This window comes from Camelus ferus, chromosome 1, assembly GCF_009834535.1.
Source record: "Camelus ferus isolate YT-003-E chromosome 1, BCGSAC_Cfer_1.0, whole genome shotgun sequence".
Classification (NCBI taxonomy): domain Eukaryota; kingdom Metazoa; phylum Chordata; class Mammalia; order Artiodactyla; family Camelidae; genus Camelus; species Camelus ferus.
The window spans coordinates 42518211-42535336 of NC_045696.1; the positions used below are offsets into that span (position 1 = coordinate 42518211).

General features: G+C 36.1%; 1 protein-coding gene across 7 annotated transcripts in view; it reads left to right on the forward strand.

The window, feature by feature from the left end:
- The window catches only part of ZPLD1 (zona pellucida like domain containing 1), a 314927-nt gene that overhangs the window by 289928 nt on the left and 7873 nt on the right, over positions 1-17126 (forward strand). For 6 of the 7 annotated variants that reach the window (XM_032478045.1, XM_032478056.1, XM_006188536.2 and 3 more), the window contains 7 exons: positions 1944-2164; positions 4932-5113; positions 6531-6603; positions 10779-10876; positions 11779-11859; positions 15223-15394; positions 16625-16733. In XM_032478045.1, coding sequence (XP_032333936.1) covers positions 1944-2164; positions 4932-5113; positions 6531-6603; positions 10779-10876; positions 11779-11859; positions 15223-15394; positions 16625-16733 — 936 coding nt within the window. Of the gene's footprint in view, positions 1-1215; positions 1338-1943; positions 2165-4931; positions 5114-6530; positions 6604-10778; positions 10877-11778; positions 11860-15222; positions 15395-16624; positions 16734-17126 lie in introns of all 7 variants that reach the window. The other variant, XM_032478076.1, reaches the window with a different exon arrangement.

A 17126-nucleotide genomic window follows, 5' to 3' on the forward strand; every position in this document is an offset into this window, starting at 1 on the left:
AGTGCAGAACTTTTCTTTATTTTTATCTGAATTCAATTGAATACTGCATTTTTTATTACTATGAAAAGCTTAGCTTGATTACATATCAGGGGAAAAATCACCATTTTGGCAGCATAGCTGCACATAAACTCTGTATGCAGGCCTACCATTTTAAATATATGTAGTATCTTTAAACACAGAACGCGAAAAACCAAACATCTAAAGGTATTTAATTCCTTGGTTTTTTTGTTGTTAGCTTGTATTCATTGGGCTGTTTAATATTCAAAATATCGTTCAAAGGGATGCTGCAATTCAGGCCAGGGATTGGGCAATAAAAATGCTAAAAAATTTAGTTGTTGAGAGCAACTCTTATTCAGTAACTCTGAAAAAATTTCTCTACTTTTGGCAGGAATTACCCTTTGGCAACTTGAAGTATCTTTTTTTTTCCCCTCAAAGCCTCATAAATGGAAAAGTTGTGCTGAGTAGATGTCTTTAGTATCTACAACCAGGAAAAAAAAATGTGTTCCTTGGAAGGGACCGTGAAAAGTCTTTAGAAAACTGGGTTAGGATGGATTTGAACAGATCCCTTTTCTTACACTGTAAAAAGCCGTTAGTTTGTTATCGTTTCTTCAAGTGAGATTAGCTTGTAGCAAATTCAGTTCCATTGCAGGGGTTACAAGTCTTCAGGTATAAAGCAGAAAACAGAGGAGAACTCTATATCTGGATAAAGCAGTCACTGCCATTGTTAAGCTGTTGTAGACATCAGTTAATTCCTCTCAAACAAAGGTGAAGCTGAAGTCTTTAACTGGTATAAGAGAAAGGAATGATACCTCTCTCATAACGTATTTAATGATATGGATTCACTTCAATACATTTATGATATGCAGTGATCTAGTTAAGTACTCTAGGGATACCCTACTCTGGTATGACCTCATCTAAATTGATTCTCTCTTCAGTGATCCTATTCCAAATAAGGCCACATTCTGATGTGAAGATGTGAAGATGCATCTTTTTTTTTTTTTCTTCTGGAGGAAATGGTACAATTCAACCTGTAACAATTACCAAAACCAATAAAAGTAAAAGCTTCTGCCACTAGAGAGTTACCTTGCAGCAGCCAAACTCTCCATTTTCTACATATATTTTGTTCATTATAGGTAGAAAAATAACATGAAAAATTTATGTGTGTGTGTGTGTGTGTGTGTGCACGCGCGTGTGTGTGCCTGTTCACCTCTATAGACCTGGAATGGATCCCATCACGGATAACTCATGAAATCACGGAAAACTACAAATTGTTTTTCACATTTCCACACCAGTTCATTGCTTTTATGACGCCCTGTCACTGGCAACGTTTTCTCAGGGTAAGCTATGCATTTATGTTTGAGTACCAGCAGATTCATTTTCATTTTCCTTCTCTCTAGCATAATTTAATAAAATAAAATGAAATCTGGATGGATGGCTTTTGTTACTACATCCTGGATAAGATGGGTTACAAAACACCAAAGTGCTCAACAGTTTGGCTTAGGCTGAATTTTAACTGCTTCTTCCTGACACTTGGGAAAATGCATCATTTGTAGTGCGTCTCACTGCTCTAGACAGGTGATCTAAATAATTCACTTACTCTCTTCTGAATTTCCTCAGTGACCTAATTCTTTCCACTCAATTCTCCAATCATTTGACACTGCTCGACCAACATTTAATGCACCTCCACTGTATACCAGGCACAAGGAACAGAGATGAACTAAAATCTCTCCACTCAAAGACCTCTCCTGAGATAACTAAACCAAAGACTCTTTTTCCTGGATATTTTTCTTAATAACTTTCTTGTTAGATTATGGTATCTTCAAGTAGAAGAATGAATCAAACAGATCGAGAGGATGAAAATACATCAGGGGATTTTTAAAGTTATTCTTGGACCCTGTGCTGTGCTTTTGTGACTTGTTTGTTTTTCATATTTTTTATTTCAGCTGAAAGAGACATCAATGTCTACTGTGGGGTACAGGCCATTACAATGAAGATTAATTTTTGCACAGTACTTTTCTCCGGTTATTCTGAAACAGACCTGGCCCTGAACGGAAGGCACGGGGATTCCCACTGCAGGGGCTTCGTCAATAACAACACCTTCCCTGCGGTGGTCATTTTCATCATCAATCTCAGCACCTTGGAGGGCTGTGGAAACAATCTGGTGGTAAGATTAGTGTGAAACTGTGTGCTAGGTTTGGGGATCATAACTAAAAAATTTCCCCATTTCATGAAATAATCGGAAGCCCAATGTATCTTCCGAGAAAAAAAATTTCCAATAAAACTGAGCAAATCACTTTCCTTTGCCTGTCTGAGGCTTCTGCTCCCAAACATAGGATTTTATTTTCCCGTAGTGGTTCTGTTTCCTGTAGCTGGCAGTTGAGGGGCCTGAGACTGACTGTGCTACCCTAAGCAACATTTTGTGTGAGTCACATTGAGCAATATTTCTCTACAGTTTATCATTAGCTGTGTTTCTAATGCTTTTTATAGAAGAACCTTATCATACAAACATTGTTTGTTCCAGTGAGTTTGGCAATGAATCACTTGGCCTGTTGCTTCTTAGTGACTTCTTTCAGAAAGAAAGATGAAATATAGGATGGGGAAGTTAGAATCTTCTATGTATCATGCTTACCATTGAATGATCCACACTACTGTTTTGTAAGAGGGCTGTTAGCACTTCCAGTGTGAAATTCTTCATTGTGTGGGGCTGTCCTTTGAGTTTCAAAATGTTTATCACATCCAGTCTTACCCATGAAATCTCAGTAGCATGCTCTCCCCAGTCATCGGGGAAATCAAAACGCCTCTTCAAATATTTCTACCTTGAATGAGAACCACTAGTCTACACTATTCATTTATTTATTCATGCACTGAACACCAAAAGTTGAATTGAAAGAAGCCTTCATTCTCCCAGGAATTAAAATCAATTGAAGTTAAAATACTGTGATTTGGAGAGTGTTACCCTGAAATTCATTTAGCACTATTTTTCCTTTTGCCTACTTCAATAAGGTCTTATTCGTAAATCCTAGCAAAGGCAAAAAGAAGATTAAATGAGATTAAATTAGCATGACCACTTAGCCCAGTGAAGAAGGAGAGATTGGCTTTTCCCCTTGATAAATTACTGTTTGGGATGAAGGGGAAGGCTCGACTATTCTAACGGCAGGGCTTTTAAAACTTGGTGGGAAACGGGAGACAGGAAAAAGAGATTTCTATGAATCTCCTTTATCTTTTCCCGGAGGGCAGTTAGAATGTTGTGCCCATGACCGTTTCCAAGTCTACAGCTTGAGTACTGTTGACTCTTTTCATTAAAAGCATTTATCCATCTCTCAGAATTGTGTGCAGAGAGGTTATGAAGTGGGCCTGAGGGAGAGTGAGGGAGAGACATGGCTGTGCTTATCACACTTTGTCCCTGCTTCCTTGCGGAGGGAGGGAGCCCTGTGGAGAGCAGCAGCCTTTCCCCTCCTCCCAAGTAGCTCACTGCCTCCCCTTCAAGGAGCTTTCTACTCTGGATTTCAGTCTTGCCCTGCTGCCGAGAACAAAACTCGGGAGAAATGGCAGGCAAAGTAAGTGTGCATGTCTTTTCTTTTCTTTTTTTTTTTTTAAGAATTGAATAACTCTGGTATAAAGATTGCTATATATGTATATATATGTATATGCGTTTTTTTCACAGACAGAATTCATATGTTTAGCTAGCAGTTCAGGCAGGCAATGAGTGAAGGGGAAGTTTTATTTATTTTTTATTTTTGCCTTAGGTGTCACCAGCTTTGGAGTCTGCTACAAGGATAGTCACTTATGGGAAAAATTAAGTAGACTACTAAGACATTTGGATTAGAATCAAGATGTTTTCATTCATAATGACTCTGGCTCTCTTCATGAATCAGCTAGACATTTCTGCAGCTTTGCCCACATGCTCCTAGTTCATGTATTCTCTCATTGGAAATTAAATGTTATACATCTCCATAATATCTGCTAAAATATTTATTGAGCATCATATTTATTTGACATGGTAGGGGAAGCTGTATTCCTCTATGGTCTAATGAAGATCAAGAACATAATTGATTACTCCTGAAATGGTGGTTCTTAAATTTTGGGAGGGTTAGAGAATTCAGTGAAAGCTAATCAGTCCCAGGAAAATAGATAATCTTTTTATATAAATTCTGGGAGTTCGTTATCCCTCCGAAGCCCATTGCCTTGGAAGAGGGTGAGGATCTTCAAGTACCACAGAGGAAGACCCTGAGAAGATTGACCCCCACAAAATTTGCGACCTTAATTCCTTTGTTCAGAGTTTATCTCGGGGGCTCCAAGATGCTGGTGCCACTGTGCTATGCTGAAGACGCAAAGGCAAACGAGACCAAAGAGCTCTGGCTGGGGATGAGGGGCCTGACGAGTCAGACCGCTCATGCACCGTGACTGCTTCCATAGTGGAGATAGATGCTGTGGGGGAACAAACGTTTCCAGGGAAGGTGAGATCTGGGAGGAGCAGGATATGTCATGGTGAGGTGCAGGAGGGAGGAGGCAGAAGGAGAATGCACAAAGGTCAGAGCAACAACGGCCTTGGGACTGGAGCAGTATTCACCCACCAAGATTGGGAGCCAGGAGGTGTGAAGCTAACATGGAAATAAGATCAGATTAACAGAGGTCTTATACCCATGAGCATTTTCAAATTACTTGTTATAGCCCCCTGAACATATAATCTCACCTTTCTTATTTATGAAATTTGAGTAAAGTGTCTTTGGTAAATATGAAGTTTTGTTTAGCTCAAAGACACATATGATTGCTTGTAAGTAGCATTATATGTATATAATTTCAAAACCATGCCATGTTATAGTTGAAACTGACCCTGGAAATGGTCCAGTCTAATATTTTATTTTACATATGAAATGCCTAGATTTATATGTAGCTATTTAACCACTGAGCTTGGTCTACTGTTCTAACAGGTATCCACAATTCCTGGAGTCAGTACTTATGGAAATGCAACTTCAGTACAAATAGGAAATATTTCAGGATATATTGATACTCCAGACCCGCCGACAATCATCAGCTATCTACCTGGGCTTCTTTACAAATTTAGTTGTAGTTATCCATTGGAATACCTGGTTAATAATACCCAGCTTGCCTCGTAAGTTACATTTTTATTCTTGCTTTTTCATATCGTCCTTACGTTTGAGTCATTCTTATCCTTAAGGGATTTATAAAGATAGTGAGATTTGTTGAGAATAGCTAAACACAATCTAATGGGAACCATATTAGATCTTATCTATCTATCTACAATTGCTATTGTTATGATGCATATCAACAGCTCAGTTTTAATTTGCATCCCCCTCCCCCAATTAAAACTGACTCAGACTAGTCAGTTATCTGCCTTGGGTTCTTCCGGTTCCCTTCAGAATTGCCCAAGAACCCAAGATCCCTGAATGCTTATGCAATCCAGAAGGGCCTATCATGTTCCCAGTGTATAGAACATTCAGTCACCACATTGTTGGGTCCTGCTTGGCCTTATTCTCAGCCATCTGCTCTCACTGCTGGACTCTGCTGCCCCAGAATCTGAGCTCTCCATGCCTCCTGCTGAGGACTCACCTGCACAGGTGCTGATGGTTCCCAGGAGAGGTGGCATCACCCAGAGCCAAAGAGCTTCAGACATGGGGCTGAGGTCATTGCCTTTTGATTATAGTCATGTATTCATTCATTACTCTCAAAGCACATATTCCACGACAGGTTACCATCCACATTACAATATAATCGTATGAATTTGTCAAATATTTTTGAGAAAATTAGGTGTTGGAGTAAAAACTTTCCCTCTCCAGGTCTAGGGTTTTCTATCACAAAGGTAAAGTTATTGTTTAATCTTAGTCACAAGGGAACATAGGGGACACATTTTGCTTCATTTAAAAAAATATTCATAGATGATTTTTAATGGCACAGTGGTGATAAAAAGCCTGGTTAAAAGCAAAATTTTGATGTGAAAAACAAAAAAAAAAAAAAGAAAGGCCTTGAGTCAGAAGGGTACAGGTGGAGAGGGAAGTAGGTCATAGTCTCTCACTCTGATCCCCTCAACTTCCCCACTAAATACTTCCCTGAACTTCAGTGCATGTGGAAATTTATTCATTTATTCAATAAGTATTTATTGTACACCAACTCTGTACCATGCAATGTTCCAGCTGTGAACAAAGAAAAACGAAATCCCTGATCTCATGAAACTTCTATTGTAATGGTATTGATGAAAATATATTTGCATCAGATTCAAATTTTTTTTGGAATGATGTTTTCTGCAAAAGGTCTTATGTATGTAATAAAAAATGGAAAAAAGTATTTCTTTATAAATAAAAAAATCATAAAGAACAGTTGATCTTTGCTTGATCCCTCTTTCTTTGTGATTATCTGTTCAGTGATTTAAGCAATATGCACACTCCAGGCCTAGTTAAAAGTATGTCAGGGTTGCTCAAGAGTTTTGGTGCCTTAAATCTGACATTAAGGTATAATGGAAACCTTTAATTTAAAATCTCATCAGTGCTTTCCTTTTACACACTCTGTTCTAGGTCCTCAGCTGCTATCTCTGTGAGGGAGAACAATGGTACATTTGTCAGCACTTTGAACCTGCTCCTTTATAACGTAAGCTGATGGGTGAAGAGTGTTCTTTTCTCTCTTGCTATTCTGAGGAGCCATTTATGCGAATGGCTTTTATATAAAATCTTCCAAAAGCCACATTAATCCTGTTATACTTTGGTACCATTTATTTATCTTTACTATAATTTTCATATATCTTAGCGATAAAGGTATACTAAACACTCCATGATTTTCTAGAAATTAATAAATGGTATAAATTTTATTTCATAAATGTGATTCTGCATAGTTATTCCAAGTGTCTATTTTTATGTGTATTTATTCATTTGTGTGTGTATGTGTATGTGTAGCCATAGTCAGAGTCAAGATTTTGGGAATAATATATTTGTGATAAAAAGATAGGAAATACCACCATAAAGGTGTTTAAAAAAAAAGACAGGAAAAGCCCAAATGATACTTCACTTGAAGGCATGGTGCTTGGTGATGAATGTGTTAACATTTTCAATGTGAGTTTTGGCTGTTGTCAATTTTGTCACATCTGAAATAATTTGGGATGACTCCATAGTATTGTCTAAACTTGTCATGTAAATATCCACAGTGGCAGTGAAAAGTGAAAAATACATGAATTTCTATTTATAAATCTAACATTAATCCCCCAAATGATATTTTCATGTTGATTAAAAATTTTTATTCATACATTTTAAATGCCTGATTTAAATATCAATTTTTCAATCTATCAACCAACATTTTTGTAAATTATGAATCTGATTTTTACATTATTATTCATGTCATCATGGCACTGAGTTATAATTCATGCAACGGATTTATAAGTCAGTGCTTTATACTTTGAATATAATGAGCTATAAATATTGTAGTAGGACATTTTCCAAAGGCATTTAAAAAAATCATGTTTATAAGTTTGTAGTCTGACACCATAGAGTTCTAAACAACAAATTAAAATGTGTTGGAATGAAGATTGCCTTTCTGTCATTTCTGAACTTTTTTCTGCAAGGAGAAGCTGCCAAGATACTTGGTTTTATGATACTCAGCAGATATGCACCAATATTCATTCCCAGTATGACCAGATATTTATTATTGTTGTGAGCAATATTTTAAAATTAGAACGTTTCTGTCTGTTGATTTATATGTGTGAGCTCCCTGAGGTAGAATTGTGGTGACTGGTTTGGATTCAGTATTATTTGTTATAATTGAGTGAAACAAAAATGAGAATTCCCAATCTTAAAACAGCAAAATATATACCCCCATGACATTTACGGATACCACTGTTTTCTATAAAATTAAACTATTTTCTCACTAGAAAATTATAAAATCAAGAAGTGTGGATTTGCAGAAAGCTTTGCTGTTAAGCTCTTTTCTCTATCATTAGAAATGGTATGGTTAATCCTATTGCTAACTAGACCTGATCCTTCAAAGAATTTCTGGAATCTTAAAGCCAAATGGAAACCTACAATTTGATGATAACCTTAAGACTTTAATTCTATGGTAAAAAAGATAATTGCTTGATATCAAACTATAAATGAAACACCTAGTACCAAAATCCTTCTTACTTTTAACTAATTTGCAATGAAAGTATTACTAATGGTTGAATTAATAACTTAAAAGTTATTTATTAACCAGTTATTTAATAAAATTCAACCACTTCCCCCAACTAGTTTTTTTAAATTAATTATTTTTTAGATTTTTATTATTTAGTTTTAGATTTACAGAAAAATTCATCTACATGTACAGAAATTTCCTATAGTCCTCCAGTGCCTGCACATAATTTCCTCTGTTATTTACACCTTGTACTGTAGGGCATGTGGCATATTTGTTACAATTGATGAACGAATACTGATATATTATTAACTAGAATCCATAGTTTATATTTAGGTTAAAGCTTCGTGTTGTATATTCTGTGGGCTTTGACAAATGTATATAACATGCGTCCATCATTACTACATGTTACAGAAGAGTTTCACTGCCTCAAACTAGTTCTTTTTTCCTTAATGTGGCACTATTGTAGTATTTTGCCATCTTATAGGGCATTAAAAATCTAGTAATGTACGCTGAAAAAACTGATATACTGTAGCTAATTGATCTAAAACCACATTTATTGTTTCTTTGAAACAGTAACATTTAGCTACCCAAATGTAATTTTATTGTAGCATTTCAAAATAAATATTATTTTATAACCATTAAGGGCCGTATCTTTCTATTTCATATGCAGTTTTTTATTTGTAGTCCTTAAGAATGATGAAAAGTTTATTACATACCTACTAGTCTTATTCTGTGGTCAGTTATTTGGAAAGGAAAAGCTGTACTCAGTTTGAATTTAGTGCAATTGTTTATTTCTGTGTGTTTGGGGATCCAGTAAATGTACTAAGGAAAATTTTACCTATAAATACAATGACTTTTATTGACCATGTGATTTCAATATATGCAGGTTATTTCAAGTTGAACTGTGATCTTATTTTTGCATAGTATAAACAGATCAGTTTTTTCCTCTGTGGAAACTAAAAGTGAGAATGACTGTTAATTTGAATTGCACCCAAATAATACTATCTTCTAAGCAGATACAGAAACAGTAAATCTGAAACTGAGTTATGGTAATTATGAATGTTTTTTAAAAGTTGAAGAAAAAATCTAAAATAAATATAATTGATTTTATGGTCAATATTGTGCTAACAAGAGTAAAGGCAACTATACAAAATGAAATCAGAAGATTACCTTTTCGAAGAATTTTAGGAGAAAAAATTGATTTATGATTAAACCATAGCTGAGTCATATCATTTGCAAATGACTTTGTAGTATGATACTTGTTAAAAAGCAAGTATTCTTCTGTACAATACTGATGCAAGCACAAAATGAAAGAGCTGTGTAGTTAATGAAGTGTGGATAACTTAAAGAAGTTGGAAAAGGAAGCCAGAAAGATAAATAAAAATACCACCTATCAGAAATGGTTAGAGGAACTATTATAACTATTATCATCTATCACAGAAATATAGAAAATAAGTGCAGCATATAATCTCTCATTTATCTGGCTTTATTTGGGAATGAAGTGTTCCACATAAATGCAACTTTTTCAAAAGTGAAGCATCCAAACTATTATTGTTTTAATTTAAGAAATTCAATATCTGTTATTTTCTTCCTAGCCTTCTTAAACAGAGTATGCTCTGTATTTTGCATTGGCTTGATGACTTTGAGGTTTCATAATGAACATTAAAAACTTCCCTGTGCTACAAAATAGCAATATCCTCAGAGTTATTAAATTTGAGGGAAGCAACTTGCCTCCATGCTAAATGATTTGACAGCTTAGATTTTTTAGAAGACTTGTTTTTATTCTACATTTTTTCTGTTTTTCTTTATTATCACTACTCAATTTTAATCTGCAGCTTTAGTCTACAGCAGATTGGAGAGTGATTTAAACAAGCTTTCCAGAATTGGTCTGAAATACGGGCAAAAGGTAGAAATGAAGTCACGAGACACAAGTACCCACCATGTAATGTAGAGCAGGAATCTATGGCATGCATTTTGGCAACTCAGAGAACATACTGGTCTCTTTCTTGGCTTTCTGTTAAATATTGCCAAATTGCCAGATAAGTCACTTCGGGTCAATGAGAGATTATCAAGAATATAAAGACCTACAGCTTCAGTGCCAAAGGGCTTTAACTGAAGTAGATATGACTTAAAGAAACTGAAAGTTAGCCACTAATATAATTTAAATAAATGGAATATTAATCTAAATAAACTAAATATTGATAATTGAATATTAGAAAAGCATGTTAACCTCTCACTAGTAACCAGTGCATATAACTTAAATACCTTGAACATTAAGTATCATATGAGGTAAACTATGGAAACAAAAAAAATTTGCATGGAAGTGAATTTGTCACTTGGATGTGGTTTAGGAACAGTTCTGCCAAGAAACTAGAGGATAAACCAAGTCCTTTTTGGAGATGGTTCTGTAGGTTTATGTTGGTTTGCCCCCTCTTTCTGGTAGGGGGAATTAATTAGGTTTACTTATTTATTCTTAGAGGAAGTCCTGGGCATTGAGCGCAGGACCTTAATCGTGCTAACCAGGTGCTCTACCACTTGAGCTATACCCTCCCCCAACTCTTTTTTATAAGACACTATATACATATATATATATATGTATATATTTTAGTAAATGTGCTGTTGTAGGGAAGACAATGGTGGATTAATTGCTTATTTTTTATCATTAGGATTCAACCTACAGAGAGCAGTTAAGTATCCCGAGTATAGGATTACCTTTGAAAACCAAAGTATTTGCAGCTGTACAAGCTACTAATCTGGATGGCAGGTATTTTCAAACCCTTATCTTTTGTTGATTAAAACATTTTGGCTGTGTAAAGCCCCATGAATCATAAAGTTGGCAGCATTCGTTTTTAATTTAAAAAAATATTGTCATTACCACACCATTTCGGAATGAAAATAAATCGAAATAACAAATTACACAGATTAAGAGGTGACATACACTTTATGCCATTAATTGGAAAAGTACAATTCTTCCCATAAAGGGGGGGGGGGGTAGTGACTGGAAGAGGGCATGGGGAAATCTTCTGGGAGACTAGAATGTTCTGTTTTTTCATTTGAAAAATGATTAATCAGATGCAGTTATTTTGTGAACACTTATGATTTGTACACTTTTCTAAGTGTATGTTACTCTCCAATAAAAATTTATTAAAAGACAAAAGAACTTTTCCCATAAGGATCTGAACCAAAGTTACATAATACAGTCCCCAGAAATATCTTTGCAAGAAACAAAAACCATTTGAGTTTCATATGATACTTAGAGAATCCAAAGTGATCAAAATTGAAAGGAAATCCAAAAGCTGAAGATCCATTCCTGCCCTAATTAAAACAAAATTGTAACATGTAACTGGTTTATTTTGGGCTTCTCATTTATTATTATTTAAACTTTGCAGCCTGAGAAGATTACTCTACTCGAGAAATTTGGTTCTATTTTCTCTTTTCTCTTTCTGTCTTCATGGCATTTCTATTCTTGGATATATATGATTCTTGATGTGTGATGGCAATTTGTTGCAGACTTTTAAGCACTTTGAGTTTAGGACAACATTTTAATTACCAAGAAGTCTCTGCAAATAATTAATAAAAACTATTTACCACGGAGTAACGTGTTTGTCAATATCTACCTCCAGAAAGGAGATTCTGACACTAGATTATTCTTATTTCTTTCTGCAGATGGAATGTCTTAATGGATTATTGCTATACGACCCCATCAGGGAACCCAAATGATGATATTCGATATGATCTCTTCCTTAGGTGGGTGCCTGTGTCTTATATTGATAGAAATGGCCCAGTTGTAGATAACTGAAATAGAGAAGCTAAGTCAGACAAACAAATTATACAGTACTTTTATAGTTTTTGAACTTAAAGTTTTACATTTTGAACTTTTAGTCCTCATAAAGTTGTAAGTATAACAGTGAAGAACAGTTTTCAACATGAAATACTGATATGGCTGTTGTTGAATGAGAGTTGAAAGTAAGTTTGGTCCATCAAAGATGTTTTATTCATGTTTAGGACATGGGACTATTTCACTGTCTTAGGAAAAGCATGATTAGGGTATTATTGGCAATAAGAGAAAGGCAGAGAGGGTACTATTTATCTGAAACTAGGCTGTCTCATGGTATGTCAAAAGGAGAGTAAAATTAAACCAATGGTCTAGATAATTTAGACCCCAAGATGCTTTTCTTCATTTATCAGTATTTAATATGAAAGTGTAATATAGCCTACCACTCCTTTTTTTTTATCAGAGCCAATAACTTCAAGTTCATTCTGCAAGTAGACAGTGACAGAGTGAATGTAATCTACATTTGGGGAAAGGGGACATTGATCATAAAAACATTCAATCATCCCAGTCCCCTTTCAGAATTTTTATCTGACAGGGGAACAGACTTGAGATTCGAGCAATGGCTTCTAATCATGCTTATAAAATGCAGTGGGCTCTGATCACGGCTACTTATTGACACTGTGATGGGAGTAATATAATGGGAAACCAAAAGAATAAGTTTTATTGGCTAGTTAAGGTTAAGATGATATTCATAGGGTATGGTCAAACTGACATCCTTATATCCTATTGCTGGAAGTTTTATTTTGGGCAATACTTTTGGGAAAAAATGTCAGTATATATTAAAAATCTTTAGAAGACTTCATATTCTTTGATTCTATGTTTATGAATTAGGAAGCATATTCTAAAATATTTATGATTTTTTGTCAGTCAGTGCTAGTTAAAATAGTAAAACATGGGTACCAAATGCATATTCAGCAGTAAGGGAATGGCTATTTTAATTATGCAGAACCAGTAAGTTGAGAGCTCACACAGGCACTATAATCACATAAAGTTATTTATAAAACAGAAAAAAAAATGGTTCTATTTTATCTCTTCCCCTTCTGTCTTCTTGATATTTCTATGTTTAGAAATATGTGGTTCTTTAAAATTTAAATGGGTTAAAATATGAAGGGGAAGAATTAGCACATACAGCTATTTGTACAGTTGACCTCGTGTATATACTACATGATGGAAAAGACTGTAAGGAAGCACATCAAAAGGTTCACAGGGTTATTCATGCACAGTGGAACTGTGGATCATTCTGCTCTGACATTTCTCTTATTTTCCAGAATTTCTATAATGATTGCATATTGATAATCTGGAATCTGGTCATCAGACTTTCTGTATGACTATGGCTTCAGCTTAGTCCTCCTTTCAGTTTTCTTCTTGGAAATTATAGCGACTGAAATGGGTAACTAAAAAAAGTCGTCCAAATACCATTTGCAGTGAAACTAGGAGGAACAGAAAACCTAGAAATCCCAAAGTATGTGTTAATGTGGATAAAAGTGGTTAAGATCAAGACAAAACAGTGCAGGGAAAAGCTTGCAGAAAGCAGTGTGGGAAGAGGTGGCAGGAGGAACAGGGAAGAAAAGTGAATGCTGAGGGGCCCCCGTGGCACAGATCCCAGAAAGCCCCAGGAAGAAGGCACACCTGCAGGAACAGAGGGGCACAAGCTAACTTAATCGAGAAAAAAGGGCTAAACAACAAACCCACAGAATACCAAAGGAAGGGGGAGATCCACATGGAAATGAGGAGGGTACGGCCCCACCAGGTATTACAGGTAATAGAAGCCCTAATGCTATTAAAGGGACATGTACTATGTGAGGACAGACACATAGATAAAAATTTAGAACAGGAGAGAAACCGATTCAAAATGTGGAAATTTACCGTATGATAGAGTGTGATACCATACAAATCAGTGGCATTAACAGAGATGTTTTAAAACAGTGCTGGACAGTAAAATAACTATAAGAAAAAATAGCACAGAATCTGTGCTTCACTCAATATACCATGATGAACTTTAAATAGATTATTAATTTAAATGTAAAAACTACACTTTTAAAAGTGGTAGAAGAAAACTTGCAACGTAGCTTTAGAACATTGGAGTAGGAAAACCGTCTTCAGCCCACATGCTAGAAACCATAAAATAAAATATTGAAAAATAAATTAAATAAAAATAAAATTTCTGTGTGCAGACACACACACTGTGAAGACTGTCCAAAGCCGAACAGAGGAAAACCATTTACAACTTACATAACAAACAAGGAGCTACATTTCCTAAAAACAAAAATTTACAGGAATCAGAAGGAAATGGCCAAGAACACAATAAAAATTGGGGCAAAGAAACAATTTTCAGATAAAGAAACACAAATGGCTCTAATAAACATGAAGGGATGCACATATTCATTCACACTAAGTAAAAGGCAAATTAAAACTATATGGTGATATTTTATTGTTCCTATTAAATAGGGAACAATTCAAAATTTTATGCATACGCTTTGTTGATGTAACTCAGAGAGAGAGTGATTTTTTCATATGTTACTGGGGAGTACAAAACGCAACAATCTTTATAGAGGGCAATGTGGCAAAATCTGTTAAATGATCCTGCAGATAAATAGATGTATTGTAAGGCTATTCATTACTACTTTGTAAAATACAAAAGAGTCAAAACAATTCAAATATACATAAATAAGACCCTGGCCAAATAAATTCTGACACATGTGCATGATGAAGTAATATACAACTATGGAAAAAAAACTAAGGAGGCTCTCTAAATTTTGATTAGGAAAAATCTCTAAGCTAGATTGCTAAATTTAAAAAGGCATGGTACAAAAAAATACAGTGTGCTATCATTTGTCAGCACAAGAAGGGAGAACACTGAGAATATTACTTCTGCTTCTATTTGCGTATGTCCTATGGAGATGCAGTGACGTGTGAGATCACTTGGGTTTGCATGTGGACGTGGAATAGCATGCACAAGGGCAAAATGAGGCGAAAGACTTTTTACTGTATATATTTTATACTGTTTGAGTTTTTGAACTGTGTGAAAGTATAATTCCTCTAAAATTTGACAGTAATCTTTAATCAGAAACTGATCTGTTTAAATTTTATGATCAAGGTCACCCTTGTCACATCTGTCGAGTTGGCTTATTCTCTTATTAAATATGTGTTACACGGCATAATTTTGTTAACTCTTAATGTAATGGAGTACTCTTAGTATTGCAGAATTAACTTACAAGTCATGGTGGGTTGGTACTTCCCAGTAATATCCTGTTATCATATTCCCTAAAATATAGCTGTGACAAAGATCCTCAGACCACCGTCATTGAAAATGGCAGAAGCCAACGGGGCCGCTTTTCCTTTGAAGTGTTCCGGTTCGTGAAACACAAGAATCAGAAGATGTCCACCGTCTTCCTGCACTGTGCGACGAAGCTCTGCAGGGCTGATGACTGCCCCTTCCTTATGCCAGTATGTTTTTAGCAACTTTATTCTGAGCTGTTGAACTGATCCAAGCTGGAAGGTTATCAAGTGTTAGGAACTAATTTCTCCGTAGAAAGTGAGTACGCAGCAGTGTGCTTGAAGAAGGATTTTTTTTCATTCATCCAGTAAAGATTTATTGAGTGCCTACTTTGTGCTAGGCATTATCCTGGGAATACAGAGACCTGTGCATGAGTTCTGAATTCACTTGGCTTATCCCTTAGGAGAATGAGATGGTCATGGAAGAAAGTAAGACAAAAATGTTTTGGTGCAAAGGCAGACGTATACGTGGGTTGTGGTAAGAGGCACTATTCACCATGGTCAGAGAGAATGAAGCAGGAGAGGCTGGGAGGCGTGGTGGAAGGGATGCAACTCAAGTGGTGACTCTGAAAACAGATGAACCCCAAAGGGCAAAATCAAGTGTGAGAGACAGTCCATGCCAAAGGATGCTCAAAGTCACAGACACATGACAAAGAGCAACCAGGGGCTTCTAGTCCTTGAGCAGGGGTGCTGAGCGGAGCAGAGGACGATGAGAAAACCTGGGATGCGGGCAGGGCCAGCACTGGAAAGTTAGATTAGGAATCCCTCGGATTAAAAATTAAAAGCTGTGAAAAGTGTGGATCTGGACTCTGTACTGCCACCACTAAAATATAGATACATTTACTAGTGAAGAAAAAAAATTCTATTTCTGACAAGCCCCTTAGAAGGTTCCATTAGTATTCTCACCTGAGAAAAATGCAGTCATGTTTTTTGATTTGAAATAGCCTTAATGTGTTTATAATTATACTCAAATTCACGCATTTCTTCACAATCATTGATTGCTTTAGTCCTAACTAGAAATATCACACGGGGTTAAATGGAGAGTCCACATTTCCTTGGCTCTGTCCTGACCAACATTTCAGGGGAAGATTTATTAAAGGCTTGAGAGAAATAAAAGTAGAAAAGTTTGATAAACACAGCTCTTTTTCAGGAGGGCAATTGAGCCATGTAAATTAATGAGGCAATGCACAATTACAACAGGAAGAAATAAGAAATGTGGCCCCAGCCAGGATAAGAAACACTGCAACAGTTATATGCAAAGTAGTTAAAATAAATGCACAGAAGTAAATGAATAAAATTAAACATTTGGTATCTCTTCCAAAAGAATCTGCATTCCAAATGGCCATAAAGAAACAATTGTGGGCTGGTGTGGAATTTCATTTATTTTCATTAACTCCTTAGATTTGTGGCCACAGAGAAAGGCGAGATGCGGGGAGGAGGACCACTTGGAGCCCCCAGAGTACTTCCGGCAACGCTGTCCTCTCTGCCGGCCCCATCATTACTCGGAGCGGTAAGAGTACTGCTCCTTTCCTGGTGGTAAAAGTGTTCCAGCATGGCTTGTTAGTTGTCTTCCAAGGAGAACTCAAAGTGGTTCCTAAAGAGTATTAATTAACTGTGAGGTGAGATAAACTGCTAGACAACTGTAATTTCACAATAGTTTTCTGTTTATTCAACTTACACATGACGGGCAATATTATCTTCATCACTTTTCCCTTTACACTCACACACACACACACACACACACACACACACACACACACGCACGCACACACAAACACGCACGCACACATGTATACACTACTGGACATGTTATATTTTCCCATCCGGATCCACTCTGCCCTTCCCTGGCCCATGTGAACAGCATCCCCTGGCTGCCCCGGCTGAATAGTTTCTGGCTGCACTT